This window comes from Papaver somniferum, chromosome 5, assembly GCF_003573695.1.
Source record: "Papaver somniferum cultivar HN1 chromosome 5, ASM357369v1, whole genome shotgun sequence".
NCBI lineage: Eukaryota > Viridiplantae > Streptophyta > Magnoliopsida > Ranunculales > Papaveraceae > Papaver > Papaver somniferum.
Genome location: NC_039362.1, coordinates 188,783,465 through 188,796,267, shown reverse-complemented (window position 1 = coordinate 188,796,267; position 12,803 = coordinate 188,783,465). Strand labels below are relative to the sequence as shown.

At 36.8% G+C, this 12,803-nt stretch overlaps 2 protein-coding genes across 2 annotated transcripts; one reads left to right on the top strand and one right to left on the bottom strand.

The window, feature by feature from the left end:
- Window positions 1-819: 819 nt before the first annotated feature.
- Window positions 820-2,063, top strand: LOC113278344 (transcription initiation factor IIB-2-like). The gene has a single exon (XM_026527208.1). The coding sequence runs from the start codon at window positions 881-883 to the stop codon at window positions 1,802-1,804; it is 924 nt and encodes a 307-aa protein (XP_026382993.1). The 5' UTR covers window positions 820-880; the 3' UTR covers window positions 1,805-2,063.
- Window positions 2,064-2,849: 786 nt separating this feature from the next.
- On the bottom strand, window positions 2,850-5,333 carry LOC113278343 (cationic amino acid transporter 1-like). Its single transcript, XM_026527207.1, has 4 exons — window positions 5,296-5,333; window positions 4,749-5,189; window positions 4,376-4,609; window positions 2,850-4,149 (listed from the first exon to the last, which is right to left on the bottom strand). Exons 2-4 carry the CDS (start codon window positions 5,179-5,181, stop codon window positions 3,029-3,031), a joined length of 1,788 nt encoding a protein of 595 aa, XP_026382992.1. The 5' UTR covers window positions 5,182-5,189; window positions 5,296-5,333; the 3' UTR covers window positions 2,850-3,028.
- Between the last annotated feature and the right edge of the window lie 7,470 nt (window positions 5,334-12,803).

Sequence of the window (12,803 nt, the reverse complement as noted above, 5' to 3'; positions counted from 1 at the left end):
CGGCTGACAACTTTTCAGTAGAACCTCCATTTTCTTAAAAATATACCTAGGTTCGGCTGATAACTTGTCACCCGAACCTAGGCATATTTTCAAAAAAAATGGAGGTTCGGCTGAAAAGTTATCAGCCGAACTGTTCATCTGGTCAGTAGATCTGGGTTTTAAAAATTCATTTTTTTGACAGATTCAACTTATAAAAAGAAATTAAACCTCGTATAGAAGTCTACCTCTGATTTGAATCACCCATTTTGGTCACTTCTAATCACTAAAATCTCAAAATTCAAAACCCAAGTTTTTTTTCACTTCTTCTTCTTCCTCCTCTCAAAAATCTCAATTCTCTCACATAAATTTGATTTATCTACTAATTCACCACTAATAATTCAATTTTTAATCAATCCTTAAAATTCCTAGCTAATCAAATCTAATCATAATCATTAACACTAATTATATAAGAGTAGTTATGCCATTATCAAAAAGAGTGGATAAGGAGTGATTTTGTTTTTTATTTAGTGACCCTATTTTGACATTATTTAATAGGCCTCAAAAAAATTCAGTATGCCTCAAAACAGGTTTCTTTTCAAGCATCAAGATTCCTTGCTTGGATAAATCTCTCATCTTTGTTTCATTGAAGCCCATTTATAAGCGGCCCAATTTCCTGAAAAGCGTTTGGGAAGTTTCCGAGAAACCACCGACCTAGTCGTTTTTGTCTATAAATACAACATTAGGGTCTCTCCAAATCAATTTCTATTCTCTTCTCCTACTTTCTCTTTTACATTCCTTTAATCCTGGACCCTAGGCGGCCGCCCACAAACTCAAGAAAAAACGAAAAAAAATCAAAATATCTGTCTGCTTCTGTAATCGAAATCAAAGACCTGATTGATTAATGGAGGATATATTTTGTTCCGATTGTAAAAGAAATACAGCGGTAGTATTTGATCATTCCGCCGGAGATACAATCTGTTCCGAGTGTGGCCTTGTATTAGAAGCCCACTCGATCGATGAAACATCTGAATGGAGAACATTTGCTAATGAAACCGCTGACAATGATCCTCATCGTGTTGGAGAGAAATCGAATCATCTTCTTACTAATAGCGGCTTAACCACAATGATTTCCATGCCGACTGGTGGTGCGAATCGCTCTTCTACTGGGCGTTTCCGTAATATTAATACGCCTGATCCTGATAGGGGCCTTATCGAGGCGTTTAAGGTGATTGCGGTGATGTCTGACAGATTAGGGCTTGTTTCGACTATAAAGGATTTGGCGAATGAGATTTATAAGAAGATGGATGATGCCAAGGCTACTAGAGGGAGGAATAAGGAAGCATTGATGGCTGCATGTTTGTACACTGCTTGTAACAAACTGGAGAAATCGAGAACGATGAAAGAGATTCACTCCGTTGCTAGTGGTAATGTGACTAGGAAGGAAATTGGCCGAGCTAAATTGGAGATTAGTAAACATTTGGAGTACAGTATCGATGAGAAGCCTACAGACCCTGCTGAATTTGTGAGGCGGTTTTGTTCTAATCTTGGTTTGAGTATTAAAGCTGTGAAAGCTGCTGAAGAAGCAGTTAAAAATACTGCAGAATGTGATATTAGGAGGATTCCTATAACTGTTGCGGCGTCGATTGTTTACATGATAACTCAATTGTCTGATGAGAAAACACAGATTCGAGAGGTTGCTCTTGCAACTGGTGTTGCACAAGCCACTATTAAGAATTCCTACAAGGATATTTACCCTCATGCTGCGAAACTGGTACCAGCTTGGTATGCTAATGAGGAGGACCTCAAGAAGTTGTCTAGCCCTTAAAAGAAAACGGAGACAAAATATCCCTCTGCAGATTGGTGCAGAACTTGCAATTTTGATGGATGATGTCTCCATTGCGGTATTGGCGTAGAAATATGAGATGCCTAGATTTTGTCATCTTGGTCTTTTATGCTTTCCATTTCGCATTTCATCTGAACATTGAAATACAATGTCTGAAATTCTTGCCTATGTGGTCAAAAATTAAGATTTTTATTATCGATTGAGATTTCACAAAAACACCTCACTAGCATGAGAGGTTTTGGGTTTATCTAAATAGCACTAATTATTTTGTAAAACAGTTGATATTACTGCTTAATAATTGCAAATTGGTAGTAGTGACTAGTAACAAGTAAGTCTTAATACTCAGATATCCCGGCCGCTTAAGTTACATATTGTTCGCATTTAGGAACAGTTGATTATCAGATTGCTGCAAGTTGCAGCTTTTGGATATATTTATTACTGTACAGCTTTTCCTGTTTTTGGCTAACTCATCTATTTTCAAGTTGAACTGAATTGTGCAAACCAAATTGGTATAAACATTCCAATGTATAATATGTAGTTGGTGCTAATTTGTACTCCGAAGTGATGTTGAACTCCAGCTAGTACTAGCCAAGGCAGATATCTTCTCTTTTAACTCATCTTTTGTTGCCGTTACTTGTGCTTTGGCAACTATTATAGGCTGAACTTCCTCCTGTACTGCAGTCTTCGATTTATGCATCTCATCGAAATCCCATTTTACGTTGTCCAAGTGTTCTTGAAGCCACTCAAAGTTACATTGTGGCACAAACTACGGTGAAAGTTAAACTTGGACTTGCCTAAAGTCTTAATCTCAGAAATTAAAATTTAAGTTGGCCTTTCTAGCCTTATGGTACAATGCCAAATATAAAACACTGCACAGAATAGAGTTTTTGTCAAAATTAGCATGACAATTCAAGTAACTGTCAGTTCCCACTTTGTATTGAGAACAATTTTCATTTGGTGGCAAAGATTTTGACACGACCAGAAAATAATTTACTCAGAATCCCTATATGTTACTATTTATCACAGGTAAATCAAGAAAATTATCTTTATTTTCGTTTCAGTCAATTAACAGATAAAAAGAAAACATGTCCATTAACAATCTTAAGGAACAAGAGAAACAATTCAGCTTCTTGTCACTCTTCTGTCTCTCTCACCTTCCCTCTAATATATACATGACACAATCGGGTATTCGTGTACCAATCCATTTCAACTAGATACTGCAGTAACAGGCTGACCAGCTTCTACATTCCCTCGATCTGCTTCCTCCATTGCCGAGTCATAAGATGCATGAAGCCCGACAAAAAAGTAATAAAGGAGTAGAATCCCTGTCCAAACACCAAATCTAATAAAAGAAGCTGCATCAAGTGAACCCAGCAAGAACATATTCATAGCAATTGAAACTGCTGGCAACCAAGGAACCAATGGAACACCCCACAACTTTGGATTTCTAGCTTGCTTGACCATCAATTTCAAACCCAGTGTAGATAAAAACCATACCAAAACTGTCGGTATATAACCGATCCAGCCATCACTAACTGCCCAATACACTGATGTAGCTGTAGAAGATAATATAATGAGTAGTAAGAACCCAATGAGCTTATTTCTGTCAGAATCTGAGGTCTCTCCTTGAACATAATATCTTCGAACAAGTAGTGAAATAGCAACCAGCGTAAATATGAATAACGTTGCGATCGAGAGAAGGTTGGAGAGGATACCAAGATCAGTGAAGAATCCAACAATGCAATTCGCAAGGGTCATCACTATTGTAGCATGGATAGGTGTCCCAGTCTTCTTGTGAATGGCTGCGAGCCATGGGGGAGCCATGTGAGTACGACCAATATGTGTAAAATATCGTGCTTGGCCAATGAGACTTGCAAGTAAATTGGTAGTCATACCAATTACTGCTCCGATAGCTACTAAGATCTTGACCCATTTCATTCCAACAGCTTCAAATGCTAAGGAATACGGTGCACTCACGTCTATTACAGTATAAGACTGCATCAAGCATAAAGTAACAGATAGCGCACAGTAAACACATATAATGAAACTCATGGAACCAAGAAGTCCAATTGGTATATCCTTTCCTGGGTTTTTTGTTTCTTCGGCCATCGTTGAAACTGCATCAAACCCAATGTAGGAAAAGAAGAGAACTGCTGAGGCTGTAAATACTCCTCTTGGACCATTAGGTGCAAAGTTAGTGGTGAAATTTTCAGGGTTTGCCTTCATTAGGCCAGCAATGATGATGAGAAAAATAACTGCAACGTTTATCATGGCTGCTGTGGAATTGAAACGTGATGACCCTTTGGTACTAAGGCAAGCAACCGTAGCTGTCAATGATCAGAAATTAAGAAGATTGGACGTTATGATTTGCTTATATGCACTAATTACTCTCGCACTACAATGTTAGGGTCAATTACTCTTGTATCGCAATGCAAAAAATTCACATCATTCCAATCTAATTTTGTTGATATTCAACATGCTTTCCTTTGATAATTTTACTAAAATGCGAAACTAGATTTTAACTAGGAGTATGAAAAGATCAGCAATGCATACCAATAAGGATTGGGATCACGACTGCGAGAGGGTCTAGATGATTATAATTTTCAGGCAAAGCCGTCACATGTATCCGAAAATCATCTGGTTTGTAGTTGAGAAGTGTGGCACAATATGATGTCCAAGTACGGGCAACACTTGCTCCCCCCACAATATACTCAAAGAGTATATTACCAGCAGCAATAAAAGCTAAGAAGTCACCAAGCTCCACCCTTATAAACGCAAATGATCCTCCTGTAAATCAAATCACAAAACAAAATACCCGATCCCCTTAAAGAATGTAGTAATGAACACAAACACATATATAGGTTAGAGAATTCGCCGTAACAATGCGCTGCAATGTTTAAAAACTGGCATGGATTCAGTAATGTACCTGCAACAGGGATTTCGCAAGCAAATTCTGTGTAACAAAAGACACAAAGCATAGCAGAAAAGCCAGAGATCAAGAAAGAAATGACAATGGCAGGTCCAGCATCTCTTCTTGCTTCTAAACCAGTTAATACATAAATACCAGCACCAAAAACAGCACCAAATCCAAACCAAATCAGATCAAACCAAGTTAAAGTCTTTTTCATTTGATTATGACTTCTTTCTGTCATTGCATTCACTTCTTCATCTTCACTCGATCTTGTTGTTAATCGGTTTCTCAATCTCATCTTTGTTTCTCCTAAGGCTTTCATATAATTACCCCAACTTTGAAATGATTCTTCTGGAAAGAAATCTTCTTTTTTACATAAACAAAAGCATCCAGACGGTCTCTTGCCATCACCACCACCGCCGGCTTCATTACTACTGACCTCCACCATTTCTACACCTGCAATCAATTTTGAATGAATTAAGGTTGTTACGAGTACATATATGAATCAAATCAATTCAAAAGAATTGGATATTAGAGTTTGTTATATGTATATAGAACTTACCTAACAGTACGTAAATACCGCAGTTGGTTTCTTGTGCTAACTGCAAATCATATAAAAAATGTGATTGTTGGTATAATAGAATCATTTAGGGTTTTATTAATATTGATTTGGAATTTACTATAATACCCACCTTGGTCATATGGATATACGCCGGTAGGACGGATATCAAGAACACCGGACTTGACTTTCTGGTGACATTGTACACCCCTAAACGTAGACCAAACACGGAATACATGGAAGTGATACACTCACCGCCGGTTGGATCCTGCGGTGTGCACCGAGTGAAAGAAAGGGGATGATGGTTCCTCCATGATCCGGAGGTTTTGCAAGAATGGGATATAAAGTGTGGGTCCCATCCCTTCTCTCTCACTCGGTATACCCGCGAAATTTAACCTACTGGATATAAATCATTACCGAGACCAAATATGAGCCCATTTTATATGGCACACATGTATTTCATATTCGGTGGGATTCATTAGACTTGGTCACACACTGGAAAGTTATAATCGATCGAGTTATATGTAATGCAGGAGATTAGAAGTCTTTGTAATGGTTACAATTTTTTCTTTTAAAACAAGTTTAATCTTTCTGCTAATAAAAAGAACGTTGTTACCAAATAAATTAAAAAAAAAACGTTAAGTGGATTCCGTGGTTTCTCAAAAAATGAAATTATCAATCAACATATTTACTTCTAGGAGTTAGATTCTTTGATTCTTTTTTTTGAAGCAATCTGGGGTTTAGATAGCGTTTACATGATTTAGACTATAAGACCGCACGTGTCTACGCACGTGCATAAAAATTGGGTCCTTCTAACCAAAGGCACGTGAACTGTGGTCCTTTCTAATCTAAATAAAAAAAATTGTTTGAAAACAAACTAAATTACTAATATACCTTCATTCTATTTTCAAGAATTTATTGCTTAGGTAAAATACAGGGGTAAAATAGTCAAACACAATTTACAGCTTCAAAAACACCGTAGCTAGGGGAGTTCTCTTTATATATAGATATAGATAGGTCTGATTTTTTTAATTCTTGATACATGACACATGATCAGTCCTACCCAAATATGTCTGAAGCCACTGAACCTACTCTCTTGAGCAGACCCGGCCTAACCCAATGATTTACATAAGAGTTTTCATGAGATCTCCAAATTTTGGAGCGGAGACTCGATCCACTAATCCGCAGAATGAGAATCGGACTCCAACCCAATTGGGCCAACCCATGTTGGTTAGATACATCTAAATTTGGACCATATGTTTTGGTCTGAGTCGAGGCTAAATAATTGTCATGAAGTTTCTGAACACTACAACGAATCGCAACAGAGTTGGAGACTTATACTACTATAAGATGCCGCCAACAACCATCCAAAGGGTGTACCAAGAAGATATTGTACTAAATCTAGCATGGTTCTCTAGTAGTTTTTAAGTTGTTGCATTAAAAAAGTCAATGCGTGATGAAAATAGGAAAAAAAAAACAATAGTTAAAACCAAATGGCTTATTTCAGTTGCAGTACCAGATATCACTGAGTACCGTACAAGTAATTTCCCAGTACGTTCTTTCATGTTATTTTCCTCCTCATCTCTTTCTGTTTAACCAAAATGAAAAACCCACTGTCGGCGTCTATTCTTCTGCTCAGATCGGCTCCATTTGGAGCATATCCGGGCAGATCTCACCCTCATTCGCTTTATTAGTTTGCAGTTTACTTCTTGTTGTTCTTTGTGTTTTTTTATTGTGTAGTTTTAGTTTCCCGATTCTGTAATGTAAGTCTTGATCTAGTTTTTTCCTTTGAGGAATGGCTCTAGATCTCTTCCTTCAGTTTGTTTTTTAAAGGGGGCTGACTGTTATGTGATTTGCCATGATTTTTCTCTTCACGACGAGTTTCTCAGGCCGGTAGCTGGGTTTGATGAATCTATTGTTCCATCTACGGAATCTAGTTCTGATTTGGATGAGTATTATATGTATTCAGTGATGAGTTGCGTTGTATCACATCAAATAAATCAAAGCACATCACAAACTTCAGCACAAAATTATGAGCATAAAGAAGCAACATATGTTCTATCTTTGGCATCACCACCTCCTAAACTCTCCAGTTTGGAATTTTTCCTTGTTGTTGGCGTTGATCGGTTCTTTGTTTGTATTGTTTTACATGTTTGTAATCTTATTGTTCTAGGTTGTAATATAACTCTAGATACGGTCAGATTCGATATGTTTTCGGCTGTTACATCTTGGTTAAGGATAAAAAATTTCTTTCCTTATTTAGTCCCTGTTAGAGCACTGCTCGGTCAAACTCGCAAGCGTTGATATCTCAAGCTTGTTTGACAATGTTAGTGATCCAAACTATGAGTCTTGATTTCTAGTCTACTTATAGTGATGTCTCGGACTAGGATAGATTGTGTGTTGGTAAGCTTTCGCTTCAACCAAGTTCATCTTATATTCTTGACGAAAGTCAAAAGATGATCATGTGAAAATTTTCGAGTAACATCTTACATGGTTTGTGTGATACAATCATTTGGTGTAGACTTGGAATGTTTCGTTATGATTATTTCAATAACTTGAAAATTGTTTTCATGCTAATAGTGTGTGAAAATGGCTATTGTCATCCTCTAAGAAAGTTTCAACGATTGAAATAGAGTTTAGAACTATTGGATTATGAACATAGTATGCATTCTTGCATTATGTGATCCATGACCGGAACTATAGTATGCATACCCGTATGCGTACTTGTAGTTGTGGAATTTCGGGTACCAAGTACACATACCGGTACGCGTACTTGCGTAAGGTATAGATTCGGGAATTTCTGCTGGGTTTTGGAAGTGTACTAAGGTATGCGTACCCGATCGCATACTGGAAAACCCAAACTCAGACCGGCTACTTAGGTATACGTACCAGTATGCATACTTGAGTGGTTAAAGTTTTAAAATCGGTTGCCTCATGAACTAATACATTTATATATTAAGGAAGGGATTCTTTGCAAACTGTGGCTATAATGTTCATGAATTTATTCGAGTGAATCAAACCGATTTTGCTTCAATTGTGTTCTTGTATACTTCTATGAGAATATAGCAATTGAACAACTCTATAACTAGTTTCATTTGAGTCATTTGAACTAGTTGTGATTAAGATGAATAAGGTTGATATGAGAATGTTCATATAGCTAACCTCGGTTAAATACTGTTCATCCAACATGGTGTACACGTTTAGGTACGGTTACCAAACCTAAATGAGGGTACATTTCATTTGTGTATAACAAGCTAAGTTCGATCTAACAGTTGAAAGATATTAGCTCGAGTCTAATCAGGTTTTCATCTAACGGTGAATATTGAATGCTTTGTTACCAAGGTAACTTAGATTCCAAATTATGATTTGAAAACTATATAAGGGAGAACTCTAGCAACTGGGAAACCTAATCCGTATACCTCATGTGTGATACTAGTTGCGACTAGAGTCGAATCGCCTTTAACCTTAGGTTTTTCACGAAACCCTATAAGTTAACAACTTAAAGGCTTAATTGGGATTGTGAAGCCAGACCCAACTATTTTCTTTGTAGTTGCGTGTTCTGATCTTACCTTGTTCTATCCTATTGAGTCTTCTCTAAGATTTGCTCGAGATTGATTCTCCGATAGGCAAGATAAAAAGTAGTCACAAACATCTTCGTCTCATCGTTTGTGATTCCACAATATCATGTTTCGCTACCATACGATTAAGATTATTGTGAGGTGATTGATAATACTAGGTTGTTCTTCGGGAATATAAGTCTGGTTTATCAATTGGTTCATGTGCACTTTATCAAAAGACGGAACAAAACTCGTAGGTATTTCTTTGGGAGACAGATTTATCTATTACAATATACTTTTTTATGTGATATAGATTTGTTTATCAAGTCTTTGACTTTGGGTCATAGCAACTCTTGTTTGTGGGTGAGATCAGCTAAGGGAATCAAGTGCGTAGAATCCTGCTGGGGTTCAGAGACGTAAGGAGAAAAACTGTACCTTGATCAGTGTGAGATTGATTAGGGCCCAACTACATTCCATTCTGAAGTTCATTGGTAGTAGTCTAGTGTCTGTAGCATATTAATACAGTATGGTGTTCAAAGCTGGACTAGGTCCCAGGGTTTTCTGCATTTGCGGTTTTCCTCGTTAACAAAATTCTAAAGTCTGTGTTATTTCTTTTCCGAATTATATTTTGTTATATAATAGAAATATCACAGGTTTTCCGTTGAATCGATCAATTGGTAAATCCAACCTTTGGTTGTTGATTGAAATTGATTGATCCTTGAACATTGATCTTTGGTACCATTCAAGTTATTTCTCTTATATTCAATCGGGCTCGCAGATATCTATTTGCTGATTACAGATTGAATTGAGAGATAGAGATATAATACTCTTTGGTACTTTTCTCTAGGTTGAGTTTGACTGTCTAGTTGATTTTCTTGAAAGTATATTGGAGTTTGTCTATTTAGATTGCCGAACGAAATATTGGGTGTGGTTGTTAGACCCCCGTTTTTTCAATTGGTATCAGAGATGGCAAACACATTAAAGACCTCATAAGTCTGTGTTTGTAGCAATATGAATATGGACAGAAGTGCTATCTCTATAAACGTACCACCATTCTTCGATTGCTCAAATTACTTATGGTGGAAATTTCCATGCGTGCCTTTTTTCAAGAGTGTGATTTTCAATCACGGGTTTATGTGGTTAATGGATACGATCCTCCAGAAGTTACGGAAGGCGATGTAACAGTTCCAAAGGATATTGGTAAATATGATGCTGATGAGATTCTTGCTGTGAAGCAAAATTCTGACGGACTAAATGCTATCATCCATGTCATTACCCCAGAGCTCCAGTATCATGTGACTACTTCACAAAGTCTAAAGATGCTTCGGATATCTTAAAAAACGTATTTAAGGGAATACCTGTGAAAAAGAAGCTAGGCTTCAAAACCTAAATTCTGATTGGGAAAACCTTCGTATGGCAGATGAAGATTCATTTGATGAGTTTAATCACAAAGTGTCTGAAATTGTTAATGCATCTTTTGCGTTGGGTAAGACTATTCCTGAAAAAGACATTGTGATAAAAATTCTCAGATCGTTGCCATCCAGATACGATTCTAAGAAGCATGCCATCGTTGAGGGTAATAACCTTAATACTCTTTCCAAAAATACTCTTGTTGGAAAGCTAAAGAATTTCGATCTTGAACTATGTTAAAGAGAAAAACGTCACTTGTTAGCAAACTCTGTTGCTACATCTGATAAAAGGTATCAACGTCCTAAATTGATTGATACAAGAGATGAGAATTGCTTTAATTCTACTCTTTCACTGTTTATACAACATTTAAAGAAAACTCTCAGATAGAGTAAAAGAAAATCTCAAAAGAAAGATCATTCAATCATAGAATAGTTCAGAAAAACTATGTTAATGAAACTTGTTCCAAGTGCTATACAAGTGTCCATGATACTTCCAAATGTTCTGATGAGAAGTTTAATGAGTTAACTAAAGCATGGATGGCTACTTTTGATTACTGTCCTGAGGAAAATATCTAGGAAAGTTCTCTTAACTTCCTTGCTGATAATCACTCTTATCCTCCTAACAGTCCTGATTATTCCATGATATACAATGTTACTTCTCCAGAAGAGTTTTTGTTGGAAAAGAAAACCTTAATTAAAAAGATTGATGATCTGGAATATCAACTGTGTATTCTAAGACAAGAAATTGTTGTCGCTCGCACTTATGATCCTACTGAGTTTGATCGAACCTCTTCGATTAACTATTCTAGGCATTTTCAGTAAGATATTCCTGAAACTATATCTTTCTCAATTCACTCTGATGATATAGAAAAATACAAGAACATGCCAAATGGTTTGGTTCTCTTGTGTAGAAATCAGGATCATCTAGATACTATGTGCACAAGGCATCAAGAAAATCTCTCCTCTGTTAAACCTTGTTTTCAGAAGATGAAAAGGAAATCTCCTACGAAACCTTCATCTCCTTCAAAAGAGATTTCCAAAGTCATTCATAGTTTACGAAAATCAACAATCAAGGTTTTCAAAACTGTGGTGAAAAGATAGAATGATGCGCATAACTCTTCTCTTATGAAGACTCAACGAAAACAAGGAATAATAAATACTTCTTCCTCTCATAATAAACCACCCAGTCCTGACTTGGATTGGAGAAATTACAATCTGTAATAAGGTTTAAGATGGTTCTTGTTACTTGACTTGGATTGGAAGTTGTTTCTTTTCAATAATTGTCTAGGAAACTTCTTATGAGAATTTATTCTTATATTTTTAAGAAGGATAACTAGGGTTTGGAATAGCCATTATTGTGGGTACACATAGTTATTGCCAACGTTTTTCATCTTGCAATGTTTTTAGATTTATATAATTAAATTCTAAGTTATTTGGAAGATGATTTTTGCAATATTAATCTTGATGGTTTTATATATTGCAAATTGTTATGGGATATGTTGTTTACATCGGCGAACCTTGACTGTCCCATATTTTTTCAAAAGTTAACTCTATTATATGTTGGAATGAAAGTATTGATAAAAGATAGAATGGACTTTTGACTACAAAAGTTAAGCCTATTATGTCATTATGCAAATATTGACGGAAGATAGGATAAACTTTTGTTTACAAAGAATAAATCTATTATATGTCTCTATGCAAATAGTAATGAATGATAGAATGAATCTTTGTTTATTCCGCAATATTGGTGTTTCCCTGATCCACATCTTTGTGTATGTACGGTGTTCTATTATGTGAGCATTTCCGATTAAATTAATCATGGATTCTCTTGTGGTTAATTTAATTGAGATTTTTTGAGTACAAATTCATATTTCATGTTATTTGTTAATGTCCAAAGAAATCCTTTTTTTCTTGTAAAAGTAAGGTCGCTCTTGTTGTTCTTTCGGGAATGACATTTTATGGGAAGAGTTCTTAATTGAACTTGTGCTTAATTGCCGAATATTTGTGGGGAGTACGGTTGTGGAATATTGTATGAGTTATCTTGTTGTTGATGGTGGTTTTTAGCTTAAGGTTAAAATCGTAAAACCATACATCTGACATGACATCACTAGGACCACTAGCGCATTTATTGAATCATTCAACACGCCTACGTAAGAATTACCAGGGTACCTTTTTTTTTACATATATATGTGTCATGTTCCACGGTAGAACCCTTAGTATTGACCGACATCACCTTCGTACACCAAACCCTAAATTTTTACACCACCGTGCCAATGGAAAACCATGCCATCCACGTCTTCGCGCCAAGGAATTCCAACCATGCCAGCCGCACCATCGTGCCAATGGAAAACCATGCCAGCCACATCTCCGCGCCAAAGCATGCCAGCCGTGCCATCGTGCCAATGGCACGTCGTGCCAGCCACATCTCCGCGCCAAGGCATGTCAACCATGCCATCCGCACCACCGTGCCAATGGAAAACCATGCCAGCCACGTCTTCGCGCCAAGGCATGCCAGCCGCACCACCGTGCCGGTGGCAATCCATGC